The sequence below is a fragment of the Gavialis gangeticus genome, unplaced genomic scaffold (genome assembly GCF_001723915.1).
Source record: "Gavialis gangeticus isolate Ggan-Ray unplaced genomic scaffold, GavGan_comp1, whole genome shotgun sequence".
Taxonomy (NCBI): Eukaryota; Metazoa; Chordata; order Crocodylia; family Gavialidae; genus Gavialis; species Gavialis gangeticus.
In genome coordinates, this window is record NW_017729014.1 from 16,973,330 (window position 1) to 16,992,504 (window position 19,175).

Genomic DNA, 19,175 nt, shown 5'->3' on the forward strand with positions numbered 1-19,175 from the left:
TTGGGTAATACGTGAACTGTGTTGCTTTTTGGGGTGACGTTTTTGTACTGGTGTACAAGGCTGGTGCGTAAAGTGGTTGTTTTGCTTGCACGGGCATAACCCTGCTTAATCTAGGATTAAACTGTTCAGGATCTGGGGATTTCTGGGGTTTGTTGGAGAGGTGGAGGGAGGGATTATGTGTACCTGCTCTCCAGACCTTTATTTTATGTTATGCCGTATTTGCACTGCATCTTCGAGAGACAGGGCTTGGTTTAAGAACGCACCTTTCTCAGACCCTGCGATAACCTACTCTGATGGCTTAGTTAGTACTTTAGACTTGCCTGTAACGAACTGCACGTTCAAAAAACGCATTGTTTTCACTACAAAATCTATTTCAATTCACCTCTGTTAAGAACAATATTACTTTTAAGATCATTTTCAGGTAATTGTTCATCAGGTTTAAGGAGTCAAGTTCTCTGGTCTCTCCTCTTCACTAGGGTTGTTTGTACGTACTGCACCCCAATCAATTGCATCTTTTCACTCCCTGTCATTTCTTTGCCCCCCCTTCGCCCCAAAATAGTATCATTGCCTTATACAGTGTAGATTTGGTACTACACCTCTTACCTATGTAAAGTGGTTTGCAATGCTTATGGTATCCTTGTCTCTTTTTTTCTAGACTAGAGAAAGATGAAGCTAGTGGAACATAGCTGTGCTGATAGTACTCCATCCTGTTATTACCTGTGGATGGTATTTTTTATTCCAAACCACAAAGTAGGCCTGTCACTTTATGACTAAAAAAGGTTATAAAGGAGCACATAGAAAAGGCTCAAGTTGGATGTGAAAAGATAAATACTAGGGATATAAAAGGTTAAATGGTAATTGAATTTAAACAGTTTTATGTGTACCTCCAGGCTCAGTGCTGCCCACTGGTGGGGGAGTCGCTCCAGCAGGGGCACGGATCCAGGCTGCAGCACTGTGCAGCTGCTGCAGCAGCAAGGTAACTAGTGGCTGCCTGGACCAAGTTGCACAGTGGGGCCCGCAGGGTTTAAATAAGAGCGTGTGCAGCAGCAGGGCTGCCATTAGGTGCCATAGGGGTGGTCGGCACAGAGCCAGGTGCCCCACAACAGAGCCCACTTGCCAAGACAGCCACACCATGCCACACCCAGGTGGTCCCTCCAGCCTGTGGGTGCCCATAACCATGGACAGTGCTTCCCTCCCACCCACCTTACCCCCCATTCATGCCCACCCAGTCTCCAGCAGCTGCCGCTGAGCAAGAACCCATGGCGGCTCTTCTAGCCTGGGGGCACATGGCAGATGGACGTGCCATGCAAGATCATGTCCAAGGCATCTACCTGTACACTTGTCCCAGGGCTGCAGCTCCTAGCAGAGGGCACTCAATCCACAGGTGGATGCTCCATTTCCCCAGGTAGCTGCTAGTTACCTTCCTGCTGCAGTCCAGATCCACAACACCTTTCAGGAAGCCCTGGCCAGAGCTGCTCTATTGAGAGCAGGCAGCACCAGGGCGGGGACCCCGTCAGACCGCACCACCCCACGCTGCTGGTGGTGGTGCTGCTGTCTTCCCGCTCCCACGTGCTCACCGCATGGAGCCTGCTGTGACCACGGGCTTCAGTCCCGGCTGGCGGCAGAATTCGCCACGATCCCACAGCCTCAGCCCCAGCTCCCCACGCTGCCCTGCCCCTCTACCACAGGACCGTTTAACCAGTATAATTAGAGGAGCTTAAACAGGTATTTTTTAAAACAATATTTGCATCTCTAATGGATACCATCGTTGATGAACAAATATTCTGCGTTTTAAAATAGCGTTTCAGTTTTGCGTCTAATCTTTCAAACCACTTGTTTTCTTCATGCATCTATTACATTTGAACAGGCTTTGGTGGTTTCCCATGCTAATGAATATAGTATAACAACTTAGATGGCATTTTGTTGCGTTTGGTAATCTATAACTATCTATTTTTCCACTGTTTAGAAGAGATGCCCACATTCTGTATTTCCTTTAGTAACCTTTTGTGTTCCTTTAGCTTGTTCAGGTGTGACTTGCATCTTGTATTTGTGCTATACAGCATACTCCACTTACATGTGTAACATCTCCAGACTTTGCTTAACACAGTGCTCATTCCAGTTTTTTGGTTGCATTACATTTCCGTGTATTAAAGCAGACTTCTAGTACCTGTGTATTAGTTTAAGTGCACGAACCATTTCAGTGACTAGCATCTTTGAAAGCCACTCTGTACTTTGTAGTTAATTGCTGTATAAGCAAACTACGACCCAGCTGGAGCTGTATCTTGCTACTTTTACTCCATTTAACTGGAGTAAAAAGGGGAAGGGGCTGCTTGCTATTAGAAGCCACAAAATTTACAGGAGCTAGTTTCAAGGCTACTAATACCACAGTAGTGGCAGAACTGCTTTCAGCCCCCTGGTATTAGCAGCCTCAAAACTTGAAAATGAGAGTGGCAAGTCAGCTTCAGATATGCTAATACCATTGCACCAACAGGGCTTTGTGTATTTAAGGAGCACTATTTCTGTTAAGATCAGATATTTGCATACTCTGGGTGAGTGCACAGACTTTTATCCGTACCAAGGCCATGTACTTAAATGGAATACAATGTAAAGAAGCAGTTCTCTGCTTTTTTCCCCTTCCCCAAAAGGGTTCAATACAAAACTTAGTGTTTTTCAGTTAAAATTTTGTTAAGAGTTTGGATGGTGTCTCCAGAGGCAAGACAACAGGGAAACATTCGATTTCTCAGTTCATTAAAATCCCTAAATTCTTTATAAAGTTGGAACTTGGTGCTATTTTCAACAGCACACAAACAGAACTGTCCCTATTTAACCTTGTTTCTCTTGTATCTTCATGGAGAGAGCATTTAAATTGCCATGTGATGACAAGATGAACTTTTAACCTGTGCACTTCTAATTTTTTTTCTTCTTACAGCTTTGCTAGGAAGATAGTTCTCATATCTAAACATTAAAGCAGGACTTGCTATTGACTAATGCGGATGTTATTCTCTCTTCCATGGAAGGAGCAAAAACTGAAGAAAGAACAACCGATCCCTATTTATACACAAAAAAAAAAAGATGTGCTTCTGCTGGCCGAGCAGGGCACAAATCCTCAGAGAGCTGTTGTGAAAGCTTAATCATTAATAGTAACGATAATAATAATGATGATAATACTAATTGCCCAGTTGTAATTGGCTGGCACCACACCACACATAACCGCACTGATGTGATCTTCAAGATCAGTACTTGAAAACTGTATCGAAGCCTGACAGTTTTTAGTGTAGGCAGAATTCCAGAAAATCCTTCTCCCACCTACGTACACACTTTGTGTGCGAGCCTTTAACCTTTATGTCAACTCTTCTAATCCCTTTAAACCAAACGATTACACTTTAGAGGGAACAAATTATGGAACAGTTTCCGCTGAATTTGTATGTGGCTAATTAAAATAATTATATTAAGTTCAGAAAGGGGTCAGAAGTCATTCAGCCAATGCTCGTTTTTCTGTTTTGTGTCAGCGTGGTTAAGTCACAAGACCAGTCATGGGATTTCATTTTTATTCATATGGTTAAAACCTCTTTGCTCAGATAATGGGAGCTGCTTTGAATAGTTTGCATTTCTAAGCAGGAAAGGGGCAGCTGAGCCCAGTAGTGATGTAGCTGGCAACAACCCGAACAGCTTCTAGAAGCAGTTCAGATGGAAGGAAGGGAAAATTGATCATTTCATCAGCACACAGTATAGCTATTTTTTCTTTTTGTACAAAATTTGTTACAACCAGGACCTCAGGCCACGTTCCAGCTGTCCTTAAACCAAAAGTTACAAAGTAATGACATAATCTTTGATCACTTTTTATATTGAATCGAAGGATACCCACAACTTAACTACCAGGGTAGGAGAGAAAAAAATGTGGAATTTATTACCGGTGGTGTGTGATTGCTGACCAGAACACTTAAAGGAAATGCCTTCTTTAAGAAGAAAAAAAAAAAAAAGCCTTTTTTCAACTATATATTTTTGTGTGATCAGCATATGATTTTAGTATTACCATACTTTCCCTCCTCTGCTGAACAGGCAAGATTTCCTTTTTATCATAGACCACATTCCACTGAAAAACCCTGCTATAATAAATGGTCTTGTTACAGGATGAAAACGTTAATCTAGATAAGGATTTTGTTTGCATCTCAATTTGCAGTGGTGCAAGGGTTCAATCGTGAAGGCTTTAACATAAATTTATACCACCGAGTTCATTCTTGTAAGGATGAGGCTAGTTGTAAAGAGTTGCAGGATTGGGCCCTGGTTTGACAAATGAATGATTATGTAAGACCGCAGTTTCTAATTGGTGTACACTTCTGCTCGACATCAGTTTTCTGTGTCTTAGGATGTAGCAAGGTGCAATTTATCTGAGTTATAACATAAAGGAAAAATATCGAAGACAATTTCCATTAAATAAATGCTGGTGAAAGGACCATCAAGGAGGGAGTTCGAAGCTAGAGTCCTATTATGCTGTCAAAGTACCATTCATGTCACGTACAGGACTGACAAATTTAAACTATTAAAGAAAAAATTTTAGGACCTTTTGTCTCTCCCTAGCAAGGCACGTTTCTGTGACGTTTCCCTCAGCAATTACTGAGCAGCCATTTGAAAAGATGATGAATTAGGAAATAGTGACAGTGTGAGCAGGGAAGGTTATTGGTTTATTTTCTGAACGCCTAGATTTTTCTGGTATGCTTTTCAATATTTACTCTCAGCACTTCCTGGTTTCTACCTCAACGAATACCAGAAATGACCAGAAAGACCATCTTATCTATTGAAGTAGTAGCTGCCTGTTAGGAGAAGGTAGAGCATGAGCATGTCAAAACTATCAGAGAGAGATGCCGATGATAAAGATTGGATTATTTTTTGGTTCCAGATAATATTGTCTTCTGCAGTAACATAGGAAAATCCTACCAGCCATCCTTTTCACTACCAGTATCGATTCTCAATTAGAGGTAGGGTTTTAGGACCTTTCTCCCCCACCCCCCTGTTCAGTTTAACATTATGTAATTGTATGAAAGTGGCTAAAAATTAATAGAGCACTAAAAGAGAAATCCCCTTTTCTTTAGCTGGTGGTGATCAAATCACAGAATAGTAGTGTTGGAAGAGACCTCGGAAGATCATCTAGTCCAGTTCCTGGCTTAAGGTAGCATAGATTCATAGTTGTCAGGGGCTGGAAGGGACCTTAGAGATCACTGGGTCCAGCCCCACCGCACTTGGGCAGGAAAGACCCCAGCAAGATGGGCGTCAAGATGCTTTTTGAAGATTGCCAGGGTGGATGACTCTACTAAACCATCCCAGTCAGGTGCATCTCACTAGCTCTTAAAAATATGCATCTCTGGGTAGCCTCTTCCAGTGCTTAACCACCCTCATAGTGAGGAAGTTCTTCCTAAAATCCAACCTAAATTTCCATGATTGCAATTTAAGACCATTTCTCCTTGCCCTGTCCCCTGTGGGCCGCAGGGAAAAGCCTTTATTTTATGATAACTGAATTGAGTCATTTTCAGTGTTCTCGTAACTCCTGCTTGAACCCGAGTGGCTTAATGCAAGTTTTTTTACTTGTAAATGTCTTAATCCTTCACTTACGTTATAAGCGGTCTTTATTTGACCCAACAGCAAAAACGTTGCAGTAGCGTTGCTCAGATGTTGATTAAGATTTCCCTTGGATGAGTTCACATCTTTCTTCTGTGCTGCAGTGCATATGGATCCCGTCAGTACAGCCATCTGCCAGTGGATCATCCCACATGTTACCATAAACATGACACTGCTTCACCAACAGCCGTTTTTCAAAATAGAGCCACTTTCAAGTTATATTGCTGCAATGTTTTGAGATACAACCTCTTAACTCGCTACAAAATGTAAAGTACAACAGTACAGACATATTTCTGAGTCTTGTGACAGGCTTATTTGCCTTAAAGCTTTTCGCATATCTCTGTGGAAGGATAGCTTTGTGTCTAAATAACATTCTTGTGAGTTTTTTGAAAGGTTACACTTAGGTCATTGGCACTTAGCTATTTATTTTGATGGATTTTGCACAGGAAAGTTAATTATATTAGTACCTTGCATTTATTTTGGTCAGGCATGTATGTGGCTTCCTATTAACCAGCACCCCAGAACACTTTCAACTTGCATAACAACAAAACACAGGTTAAATGTTAATTCTTAGTCCTTATCTGATGATAAAGCATTTATGGTGAGAGGGCTTGTTCAGAGATCAGGTCACGATTTGTCAAGAAACAGTAACTTTGTGTTTCCAGAATACATTCCAACCATGTACTGTCGATCAAAACACAGTCAACACAAGGAATTTGCTTAATATATTAAGCTGTTCAGTTTGATATATATATAAAACAGACTTCATTTACTACTTTTGGTTGAAATAAGTGGACGAAATAATTTTATTGCCTACTTGAAAAGATTACTGATTTTTTTTTTTTTCTTCAATTGAGGAACATTTTAAAAAATAGTTGCATATTGTAGTAGTGTTAGAGTGCTGTTGGTAGCCATAATGGTCCAGGGAATATGCAAGAGATGAGGGTTTTTGTGGGTGGTATCATTTATTAGATCAGCTGCATTGTCAGGTGAGAGTGGGACAGGTTTTGGGGTACAAGGCACCATTCTTTGGTCCGAGAAAAAAACAAGCACCTGAAAATTTGTCTAAATCTCTCCCAACCAGAGAGTTGGTCCAGTAAGATATCATCCGTGCTACATAATGTACAAGTTATATATTATGCAAATGTTGACACATTATATTTTGTTAACTGCTTCAGTGTCAGGACACATTATAATCCCAAATAAAAGATTGCATTTTCAAAGAAGCTCAAGGCCAGACGGCACCTACAAATGGAGTTAGGTTTTCAAGAAGGTGTTGCTCAGCTTTAGTCATCTAAATAAGAACTGTATTTTTAAAAGTTTCATAGCTCCCATCACGATAGTTATGGCTGGTTTCCTCCCACCTCCCTTGAAGAACTCTGTACCCAGTCAAAAATCCAACCTTATAAGAGCTGAGCTCTTCTGATAAATGCAGGTCAGAATGATTGGTTACTAACTAAGCACCAAAAAGTAACCATTTCCTTTTGTGTATAAAAATCTACTCTAATACATCAATATTGTAAGTTCAAGTTTCCTTAATCAAAAGGTGTTTTCTTATTGGTAATATTTGAAGTAGTGATCCAGTTGTAAGTGCAGCGACTGTAATTTTGCTCTTGTTGAAGCGAATAAAGCTTTGATATTAATTTCAGTAAGAGAACAGGTGAAAGCTACAGCTATGTCTACACAGATGATAGTGAGAATGCAAGTGTAGAAGTCTTTGGGAAGGCACTAATGGGAGAAAAGCCGTGATGAATATAAACTATGGTAATCAAGGCACTCCTTCAAACAAAGACGACTCTTTCCATGCTGCCATGTAAGAAAGCAGGAACTGATCAAGTTTTGAACTTTAGCTAATAACTACTGAATTTAAGGCAGTAAAATTGAAAATAGTATAAGCACAACATGTTTTTCAATAGAAATTGTATCTTAAAAAAGCTTCCTTCCTCCCCCCCGCTTTCTAGTTTGCTGGGACTTTATCGGATGGGTTGGGAAAAACAATGGATAACAGACATCAAACTGAACGAGAGTACATTCGATACCATGCTGCAACTAGCGGAGAACATCTTGTGGCTGGAATACAGGGACTTGCTCATGGTAAGTTATGAATATATAGAGCAGAGTATTGCGATTTCAGCTACGTTGTTTACTGTCATCACAACGCAACGGTATTCAGAAAGACAATGCGGTACTGTGCGAACTACTCATCTAGTCACTTATTTGTAGCTTGAGGGAATGGAGAAATTGCTGGTTTTCCTTTTAGTGTGATTGGGATTTTAATTTTAAGTTTGCTTTTGTACACCAGCACTAAAATTAAGGAAGAATATCAGCCAAAACTTCAGTGTCCATGTAGATTCATAAACATCCTTACATACTATTGGTCTGTACCAACAATGTAATAACATTTTCAGCTAGTGGTAAAAAAAAATGAATGGTTTTGATGTAAGCTGTTGCTGCTTACCTTCAAGTCCCACAGACCTTATTTTCCTTGCAGAATTAAGCCTGTAGACTTGCTCTACTTAAACTTTTAATAGACCCAAAAACCAATTGCAAAAGACAACATGGACACTTAATTTGATTGAAGTCTTACATCAGTTTAGCTTTAAATTAAATAAATTCTCTACTGAATTAAACCGAACCAATACCAACCAAGTTTAAATTTGTTGAGTATTTATGTTGCTTTGCATCAGTTTGGTTCCATTTGTCTAAAGTCGCATCTGTAATTAAGCTGTTGCAAATTTGAGCGTAGTCAAAATTTCGGTCATAAACATGAGTGTTCCTTTTCTGATTTTCAAAAACTTGTGTACGTTTACAAACAGAAAATTACAGGGCATTTGTTAACTGTCTCAAGTGTTTTCTGCACAGAGTGAGATTTAATTCTAAATAATAAAAATGACACTGAAATAATCTTCGCAATAGTGAATATGGTCAGTAAAAGGATTACACTGACATTTGAAAGCAGGGCTGTTTAACTTAGGGGAGGGGTTAATATACATCCCCTGGGCTGCTGCCCAGCTGCCATTCTCCGTATTGCTTCAGCTTTTCCGACCCTGCTGATGGGGCATTTGGACAGTGCAGGGAGCTGAGGGTGAGCCTGGGCTGCATGGTGCAGCAGGGGTAGGGAGGGGATTGCCTGCGCAACCATGTGGTGCAGTCAGGACAGGATGGGGAGAGGATCACAGGCATGCACTGGGACAAGCACATGCTGCAGCAGTAGAGGGACCTCCATGGGGTGTGTGGCCCAGGGGGAGCTATGGCTCGCCCTTGTGCAACTGCCAGGGCATGTGGCTCCTGACTGCTTGGAAGTTGGGCAGCTCTGTTTTAAATGGATCATATTAGATATCTCTTTAAAGTTCTTTGGTTATTCCCAGCTTCAGAATTTATACGTTCTAAAATCTGGTATAAATTACGTTGCTAGGAACATCTGAAATCTGAAATATGTTCATGCCTAATGAAGTCAATTAGAAACATTTCATCGTGCTATTTTATCAGTTAATTAGCAGTATTATGTCTTTTGTTTTTAAATCTGTTTCCTTTTAATGCTTCCTCTTTCCATTTCTTCAAAGAAGCAATTAACTATTAGATTCTGTCTGGTGAAATATAGGAATTTTCCCAGCTTTTTTGCATTCTGTCATAGTTGCTCAAATGAAGTAATTTAAATGCTTAATGCTGTCTGCTTCCCAACTCCTAAATGCATCTGGATGCTGCTTGGCCAGTATTTTGAAAGTGGACAAGTCAAAAGTGCAGTCAGTTGCTACAGAGTTAGAGAATCCAGAGCTGGCAGTCATCTCGGTAAATCAGTTTGTTGGGCAGTGGGCCAGAAAGCTTTATGATGCTGGAGAATGCTCTGCTTTGGCTGAGAGATGCAGTTTATGGAGCATATTGTTACACTGTACTTATTGCCATCCACTATATTGAATTTTCAGTATGTTCCAAACTTTTTGCCGCCCTCAGATTCTCATTACCATTAAAGTTTTGTAAGAGCAAGGCGCACCTCCCCGGTATCAGTATTAAAATTCCAGTTCGTGCTTTTGTATTTTGTCTCCTTACATTCATCCTAACAATTGCCAAGTGAACCTGGTGTTCTCCAGTTCCTATCCTAAATCGTATAAAAATGTTGTGAGGTTAAATTGTTCACGTGATCAGGTGGTGCTGGACCAACTCTAGTTTTTGTTGTCTTCACTTAGGTATCATTGGTGGATTGACAAGTGTAATAACTTCAACAGTGGAAGGTGTGAAAACCGAAGGGGGAGTTAGTGGTTTTATGTCAGGCCTTGGTAAAGGCTTGGTTGGCACAGTAACCAAGCCAGTGGCTGGAGCTCTGGATTTTGCTTCAGAAACAGCCCAGGCAGTGAGAGATACCGCAACGCTTAGTGGACCAAGGTCAGTAAATGTTTTACATTTCTAACTGATAATGTGTCTGCACACCCTAATGCAAAACCTTCCAGTTTCTGTTCCTAACCCAAAGGAATGGTAATTGTACAAAATTGACTGCATAGTAGTATTAGTCTCATGCTCCCATTTTATTCCATTTCCTCCTCCTTAATATCTTGTGTTTGCAGTCACTAACATGACCTTATTTGCTAGTAAGACTGGTGCAGGGAAACTATAATGTACAATAAGACATTATCATTGCAGCATATTAAAATAGGTTATGAAATTTTAAGAAATTAAATTTAATAACTCATCTTGGTAGCCTGAAGCAGAGAGGGACTGCAAATGTGGTTTTTGGGGGGGGTTCCCCATTTTCCATTAAAAGATCACATAGAAAGCAGGTCTTTCAAAGTGGTTAAAGAGTTCTGAAGATCTCTTCTAATGCTCTTGAAAAAACAATTTTTATTAAGGATGTGCTAGTATGACATTTGTGAGTGTGTGTGTGTGTGTATGCATGTTTTCTATACTGCAGATAGATCATATGTATATAAGTTTGTACGTGGAAATAACATACCCCATAAATTACACAAGCTTGTGACAGTGCATCTGTACACGCTCTCTCGTACAGATTTGTGCGTGTGTTTTTACATCTTTGGGGATCTAGTATGCCTTACTTTGACTAGTGTCTGGCCACCAGAAGTAAAGTTGAATAATGTTATGTATGTTTGAAATAAATATGTGTTATTATTTATATCATAATTATTAAAATGAATGATCAGGGAGGAAGGAGGCTGGGCAGTTTCCAGAAAGCAGGATTGAAGGGAATTAGGATCTTAATTATTGTAGTTGAATGGCATTCATTTCTTAGGTGATAAAGATGAGCTGTGGAATGACTGTTGTCTGCATCATATTGCATAACAGAGGAGTAAAAAACCAAATCCTACGTATATTTATTTCTCAGGTTGGAGAGGGGGGTTTCTCCCTTTCTTCCTCCCTCGCTGCCCCTGAAGGGATTCTGTAGTCTTTCCATTTGGCTTTTCCATTTCCTGCATTTTATTATGCCACACTCGAATCCCGAGGCGTTTGCCATCTCTGTTTCAATTAGGAACAATAAGCTTGATGAAGTGCGAGTGAGGTGCAGGAAACTCAGAAGAATGCAGACCTACACATACTTTGTTGTGAAAATAGGATGCACCAGCAGTTTGAACCACAGATGAGTAGTACAAGTTTGAAATGCATGTTATGACTCACAGGATTCAGTTAGCCTATTTTTTGTCAGTAGTGATAGATTTTGGTATAACAGGGCCCCTTATTCAACTTCCTTCATCAAATGTAAAAGTCAATCTGAGTAAATGACTAAATGAATATAATTCTGGCTTGGGGAGATAATGGGAGCTGCTTGTACGTAGCCACATGGACTTGGGCCTTTTATTTTATTTGTAGAATTAAAAGGTCAGGGATCATAGTTCAGGTAAGTAAAGAAGGATTTAAAAAAATCCACCTGCATTACGTCAGAAAAATCATCATGCTGTGTCTCAGGCAGGCAGAAGGTTAGGGCACATGGAAACAGAGTAAATGTTCCTTCACACTTTATTAAAAAGTGTTGGAGATGTCCATGTGCTTATCTATTTCAGTGCACTGTTGAAGTATGTTTCTGTTCATGAATTTCCACCCTGTTGGCAATATTGCCAGTAATTATGTCTCTTGATGTTGAGAAACTAGCCAGCAAGCAAGGAGGGAGAGGGCATGTAGCCATGTAGGCCCATTAGCCTATTACCTTTAGCAATTAACAGACTAAGCACAAGTTAGGACATTTGAATTGAACTGGAAGATGTCTTTCAAGTTATAGCCACGATGGCCCAGAAATTATGCAAGAGGCAAGGATTTCTTAGGGTAATATATTTTATTGGGTCAGCTATGTAGCTGGGATAAAGTTAGACAAGCTTTTGAATGCAAGACATACTTGATCAGGTCTAACAAAGAATGACTTGCATTTGAAAGCTTGCCTATCTTTATCCCAACTACATGGGTCATTAAATTTGGACTAAGTTTTGTTTGCTGTGTCCACCGAGCAAAGTTCTGCATGCAGTGTTCAGAACACCCTGCGCAACATTCAGAACTTGCGTATAACATTAGCTGGCCTATGAAATGTTGTGACCCATCATCTCTCCTAAAGACAAAAATACTCTTTCCAGTAACTAAGTCAGAAAACCTATTTGAGGCCCCTACTTCTCCTAAAAGAAAATTTAATCACAGGCTTCCAGTCCATATACAGTAAAATGTACTCAGCCCCACCAACCATGCAGTTGGTCCAATAAGAGATATCACCTGCAAAAAATCCTTATCCCTCAGCTCCCCAGACATTTTGTGAAAGGTTGTAAGCTAATCCTATACCATACCCACTTTTTTTGATTTATCTATTTAATCAAACAAGCAGCTTTTTCAGGGGAAAGGAAAGCAGAGAGGAACAACAAAGGATTTGGATTTGTTGTGACTGTTGTGTACCAAAATCCCTTAATTGCATTTGTTAACTGTTCAGCTATGTGTGGTTTGGAATCAAAATAAAACACTGTTCCAGACTGAATGTGCTGGCTCAGGTTGCATTTTCTGCTTTGTGTGCTGGGCCATGTAGATGGTTTTTGGTTTTTTTTTTCCAAGTTAAGATCTATGCAGAAAAGAAAAGAGAGTTCAAGCAGGGCTTCTTAGCAGTGTTGAACCTTGCAAAGTGGATGGACTCAAAAACTAACTGATGCCATGCCATCACTAAGCTCCCACTCCCATCTCAGATGCATGCCATGTATTTGTACAAACTCAGGGGCAGATTTTTAACATGCAAGTCAAATAGAGTTGTGGATAAATGAACATTTTTTGCCATTCCATCTGTTGTAGCTTTTATATTTAAGAGTGAGGAAATTTATTTCCTATTAGTGTGGTATTTGTCTAAATGGGAATTTTCTGTCTGACTGTAAATTAGGTTGGAGTTGGTACAAGCTTGTTGTGACTGGGACTAAAAACATTTTCATTTTTTTTTTTTTGGTCACCAAAAATTACCACTGTTTGTTATGGATAAGTAAAGGGGTTTGAGTTCCAGATTTGTCAGTCGGGTTGTTGTATGATAATGGAGTTAATGTGCCAAGTATCATGAGCTTCCATACTGAAAAAGTTGGGTATCTTGTAAACTAGTGATTCCCAATGGATGCAGCGTTGCACACTAGCACACTAGCACGTCTCAAGAACAGTGGAAGTGTGCTGCAAAACGTGAGCAGGATTAGACCCTGGCTGTACCACCCCACACAGCGGGATCTTGCTCATGGACTGGTGAGTGAAATGTGCCACCAGTTTTAATCCAGAAAATAGGTGAACCATTCTTGCCTATTGAAAGATTGTAAACAGATGCAGGTAAGTGGATCTCTGCTGACATACCATGTGAGGAGGATCCACTCTACATCTCAGAAACCTGTACACTTCTGAATCCTCCACTGTCTGTGAACTGTAGGAGGGGTTAGTTGGTACCTCCCTCTAGATGCAAGTCTTAGGATGCTTTGCAGTCGCATGCCTTCTCCCCATTAATATTGGTTGGCTTATCAGTTCTGAATGAGCCAAAGCTCTTTCAACACAAATCACGCTCAGCACTTATGTCACAGGGAAGGTTGTAAATAGAGGAGACCTGAGTACCTCCTCTCTTTCACACAGGTCTCCTTAGTCTCAAAGGAGGACCACAAGACAGAAGAAAAATACCCTCCATAACCTTGCTGCTCTTTCACACTGGCACACCTAATAGTTTTCTTCAAGAGGTTCCACTCTTAGTGCTTGCACATCACATACTCCAAAGGTTAGATTCTTTCTAACAATGTTTGTTGGGACAGATCTGACCTGTGAGCTCTCACAACTATCATGGCTAAAGACGGAATATCTACATTTCATCAACTACGGAAAAAAAATAGCTGGAACAATTAGTTTAATTGCTTTTAACCAACAGATTTAAAATCTATAGTTTTAGTGAGAAGCAGGGCAGTGATAGACTTGCTGCCCTTCTGCATCCCTGTACACTAGACAAAATGGTCAAATGAAAGCCTCTGCAATGTAAGATGTGCCTGTCTTGTTGGTGGGTAAATATTATCCACATTTTTCATTCAATTCCAACCTCAGCAATATTTTTCACCCTCACCTGCTGCGAATGCCCAAAGAACAAATGTAATGCCATTTTTGTTCCTGTAGATCCACTTCTTTAAACTCAGGCTTGGGAGAATTCTGTCTGAGAAGCCTGGGCTCCAGTTGTCTTGGAGTTGGTAGACGTTTCACTGTGTGATTGTGAACAGAAGGTGTCCCATACAGTTTGAGTAGTGTTCAGACTCCTCCCTTCCCATCTTTTTTCTCAAAACATAAGAGACAAGATTGTTTGCTCCCAGTTTTTTTTTTTTGTTGTAAACCAGAACTAGAAAGGCCCCTTTACTTCCTAATGCTGTTTCTGGAACTGGCATTGAGTCTAAATGAGGTTTTCAAGAGCATGCTGACATTAATTTAAAGGTCTAAATGTTCTTAAAATTAAAATGTAATATATGAGCCTGTGTGCTTAGAACAAGGTTAGACCAGTAAACTACGATTTATTTATTTTTCTACTTCTCGTCAATATTATGAGAAAAAGTAATTATTTTTGGACTTTGAATGTCTTATTTTTCGGGGTGTGTTCATGAACAGCCTGTTTGGCAAAAGTCAAACTAGCAGGTGGCCGTCGATCCTCTGGATCATAGTTTACACTTAAGAGGTCTGGTCACCAAGATCTTTGATGTGTACACCTAGACAAGAGTATGGAGGAGTGGAGGCTGCCCAAGACCTACCATCTCCCCTTTACACCACTGGGGCAGAATCCAAAAGCCAGACCGAGTCCAGACACTCAGTGCCTTGATGGTTGCAGCTTCTGCCAGAGAGCAGCAGAGAAGAACTGCTGCTGACTGCCTACCTAATGCCTCGGTCAGGGTGATGTCCCTTAGCCTCTCTCCAACCAAGGAGTATCCACAAGACAGCGGGGGCTAGAGTTTTGAGGCCCCCTATACCCGCCTTGCTCTAGCAAACTAAACTCCAAACTAAATTTACCTTTTTTGAGGTATACAGTTCCTTGCGGCTATTAGAGCACGAAATAATGGGACTCGGTTATAGTCTCTTCAGTGAGGGTGCCTGATTTTTCTAATTTTTTTTTTTTTAAATGATTGCCAGCTTTGGCCACAAAACATTTTGGAAATCAGCTGAAGCATCGTTGCCACATATAAAAGAGCTAAGCCTCCACTAAAACAAAAAATGCATTCCAAGTGATGTCCTTTTCCTTCTGTTTGGCTGAACTCTAAATACTCCCTGAAGCTCAAAAGCTCAGAACAATACGTTTCTCATGATAGTGCAGCTTATGTAAAGCTCTTACCAGTTCTTCAGAAAAAAAAAATCTTTTCTTTGAATAAACTTATGAAAGCGCATGACTCACTTTCTGTTGGACTATCTGATGGGAAAAGGATATGTATTATTTCGTCATGGTAGATTAATATAATTGCAAGGAAAAAAAAACAGTTTTCCTTTTACCATTTTGGCCTTAAATTGCCATCACTAGTTTAATGGAAATTGCTACATATTGAGTGCACACCTTGGAGAAAGTAGTAGTCTACAGAATAGGCAAAGGATTTTTGAGGGCATTTATTACTTTTACATTTCTTTTTCTGCTGTCAGGCTTCTTTGAGACAATTGTTGCAATTTTTTTTAAGTGTTCATTTTGTGTGTGCTAAACAAAACTCTAAAATTAGACATCAGAGTTAGCAGCCGTAATCAGAATGTATTCATCTTCAAACCAAAGGAATAATAAAGGCCCTCAGATGAAGAAGACCCGATTCTATCTTACTGTGCAGTTATGCTTCCAGGCGAGTTGCACGCCTGTTTTTCAAACTCCAAATTATATGGAACAGTCCGTGTTTTGGTCCAGAATAAAATGTCTCTTCCACATGTTGGAGAGAGAATAAGGAGCCAATTATTTTTCCATATGGCAGCATTTAAATGTTATAATGTTGTATCAGAGAACGTATTTAGCATTTTTAGGCCTGCATTATACCTTAATATTAAATATTTTGTTCCAAAAATCAACAACTAAGCCCCAAGGCTAGAAATCTCCCCCCTTTGTCTACAGTTTAACAATGTAGGACTCCAGTTAGGTTAGAAATCTGAGAAGGTTACTTGGGTACCAAAATTGGTGAAAACATATGACTGTAATAGAAATTTCTGAACTCAGATAAAGAAGTAGAAAACTGGAATTTTGAATCATCATACCTTTGTTGCCCTGAGCATGTCACTTAAATTTTGTTCCAGTTTCCTCATTTGTGTGGTGAACAATAGGAAGTGGAAAATGTTAAAGAAGTCTTTAGTTGTATGGCTTTTTAGATTGTCCGTTCTCTTGGCATATGTTGCAGTCATCCACAGATTTGGACATTCAAGATTTGTTTCTTGACAGCATTCATAAATGAACACAAGGGTCCTGCTCTGAGGAGCTTCCAGTTTAGTTCCTTCAACATCTAGTTGTATACAAGCCTGTTGGATCTTCTAGTTACTACTCTTCTTTTTGTCAGTATTAAGAATAATGTTATTGTAGTCCAGGGCAGTCAAGTGTCATGAAAATATGTTACAGGGGTGTAGGTTGTAGCTGTGTTGGTCTAAGGGCATAGGCAGACAAGGTTCTTTGTGTGAATCTGATATCTTTTATTAGACCAACTTAAATAGTTGGAAAACAATTAAGCAAGCTTTCGGGTTCAAAAACCCTTCATCGGGCTAAGGAAGTTTCAGCAGTTGGTATGTGCTCTTCCTAGTTATTGATGAGAACTGGGCCAAAAGGAACCTCATGGAGCTTAATCATCATTCTTTGAATCCTTAAGGTGCAGTGGTTCAGAGGCTTGCAAAACAGTGCTACCAGGGGCTTGTGATCTGTTTCTGCATTCACTTTCTGCCCGTAAATATATTGACTGGATCTCTGGCATGCAAACAACATTCCTAACAACTTTTTCTCAATCTGTGCATACCTGCTTTCTGCCTCAGTCAGTGATTTAGACGCGTGTGCAACGGGTTGCCATCGGTTGTCAGAATTCTGCAGTAGCACAGCACCTGATCCCAACTGCGAAGCGTCTGTTGATAGCTGTATTGGTTTCCCAGGGGTATTGAATTTTAATACAGGTGCTTCTATTCACTGTTGCTTCAATGCCTTCCATATTTCCTCCTGTTCTGGACTGCAGCACCATTCATTTTTACTCTCAAGAAGCATCCTTAGAGGTGCTGCTGTTGTACGCAGGCTGAACAAGCCTGGGGATCCTCTCTGTGACATCACAGATCCATGCCCCAGGGAGACAGCAGACCTTCCGTGCTGTGGGATCTGGCGGTAGATGTCTCCCTCTGCTCCTCTCAGCAGGGAGTCACCTACTACGATTACCCGACGTCTTCTCCTTCAGTTGCTCTGTTGCCTCACAGCCTCCGTTGCTGCACTCTCTGTTGCTGCACTTGTTCCCAACGATGCTAGAGCCCCAAATCAGTTCCCTGCCTGCACTGGAGTTGTTCCAGCAATGCAGGGTCTAATTCTGTGTCATCTAGAACTAGAGGTGACTGTCTTCCATCCGTCCGTGTCAGGTCCCTCTTGTGTTGCCATCCCACCATGTGAGCGATCCTGCAAAGAGTGGAAGTACCCATCAATCACATCCTCAATGGCTCTAATCCCATGCAGCCTGCTAATGTGATTTAGGCTGCAGGCTCCGTAAGGAGCAGGGTGATCTTAGTGCGTGTTGGTACAGTGCTAAGCACAAGGCAGCCTGCAGCTCAGGCAGGGGCTCAGAAACAGCAGTATGGAGCTTGCTTCTGTTTGTTCCCCATGACGGTGCAGCTGTGCTGTGCTGCAACAGGAATGCTACCCTGTGGCTCTGTCTCCCGACAAAACCTGCCACATGCTTGGAACAGGAGGTGGCGGGAGACAGGGCAGGAAGAGAAATGAATAAAGACTCCTTGTTGCAGGCTCCCAGGCTGTGATACTGGTCTGCTCGTGACCCGACATCCTACCTTCTGGCTAATCAGCCTCTCCTGCCGCCAGGAGCAGGGGCAGCAGGAACAAAGGAGCAACAGTGTCTGGACAGCTCCTGAATGAGCAGCTGGGGCAGAAGCCTCCTGAGTCTCAGGCCCAGCTAAGAGGCTGTCCAGTCCCTAGGGCTGAACCAGCCAGGCCCACGCGTAGCAACCAGGGGTCTGACCAACCTGACTGCCTTCTATGATGAGGTGACTGGCTCTGTGGATGCAGAGAGATAGGTGGATGTGGTGTAGCTTGATTTCAGCAAGGCTTTTCATACAGTCTTCCCCAGCATTCTCACAGGCAGGCTAAGGAAGTATGGGTTGGATGAATGGACTGTAAGGTGGATAGACAACAGTCTGGAGCATCGGGCCGAGAGAGTAGTAATCAATGGCTCCATGTCTAGTTGGCAGCCAGTAGCAAGTGGAGTCTCCCAGGGGTCGGTCCTGGGGCCAGGTTTGTTCAATGTCTTCATCAAGGACGCGGAAGATGGCACAGAGTGCACCTTCAGCAAGTTTGCAGATGGGACCAAGCTGAGGGAGGACTAACTATGCTGGAGGGTAGGGCTAGGTTTTAGAGGGACCTAGACACTTTGGAGGATTGGGCCAAAAGGAATTTCATGAGGTTGCAAAGACCTGCATTTAGGATGGACCAGTGCAAGTTGGGGACTGACTGGTTAAGCAGCAGCTCTGCAGGAAAGGACCTGGGGGTGACAGTGGACAATAAAGTGGGTATAAGCCAGCAGTATAACCTTGTTGCCAAGAAGGTTAACAGCATACGGGAGCATTACCAGCAAGTCAAGGAAAGTGATTATTCTGCCCTATTCAGCACTGGAGAGGCCACATCTGGAGTCCTGTGTCCAGTTTTGGGCCCTCCTAAAGTCTTCTGTGATTCTATATTAAGAAAGATAGGAAACATATCTGCAAGCCAGTTGGAGGATAGTAATTAGTTGAGTGGGTCAGGCATTTTTTTTCATCTGTGTTTTTTCATGTTGAACCAGAAAATACTGAAGGTTCCCTTGCAAAAAAAATATCTATGCAAAATGAAATATAAAGTTTTGTGTAAAGTTTTAATAAAATATTGAAGATGGTTGGATATTGCCTTTCACATCTCATTGTCA

At 41.2% G+C, this 19,175-nt stretch overlaps 1 protein-coding gene across 5 annotated transcripts in view; it reads left to right on the forward strand.

Moving 5' to 3' along the window:
• The window catches only part of VPS13D (vacuolar protein sorting 13 homolog D), a 209,533-nt gene that overhangs the window by 148,654 nt on the left and 41,704 nt on the right, over positions 1-19,175 (forward strand). For all 5 annotated transcript variants that reach the window (XM_019511864.1, XM_019511868.1, XM_019511865.1 and 2 more), the window contains 2 exons: positions 7,575-7,707; positions 9,798-9,993. In XM_019511864.1, the coding sequence (XP_019367409.1) occupies positions 7,575-7,707; positions 9,798-9,993 (329 nt within the window). The remainder of the gene's footprint in view (positions 1-7,574; positions 7,708-9,797; positions 9,994-19,175) is intronic.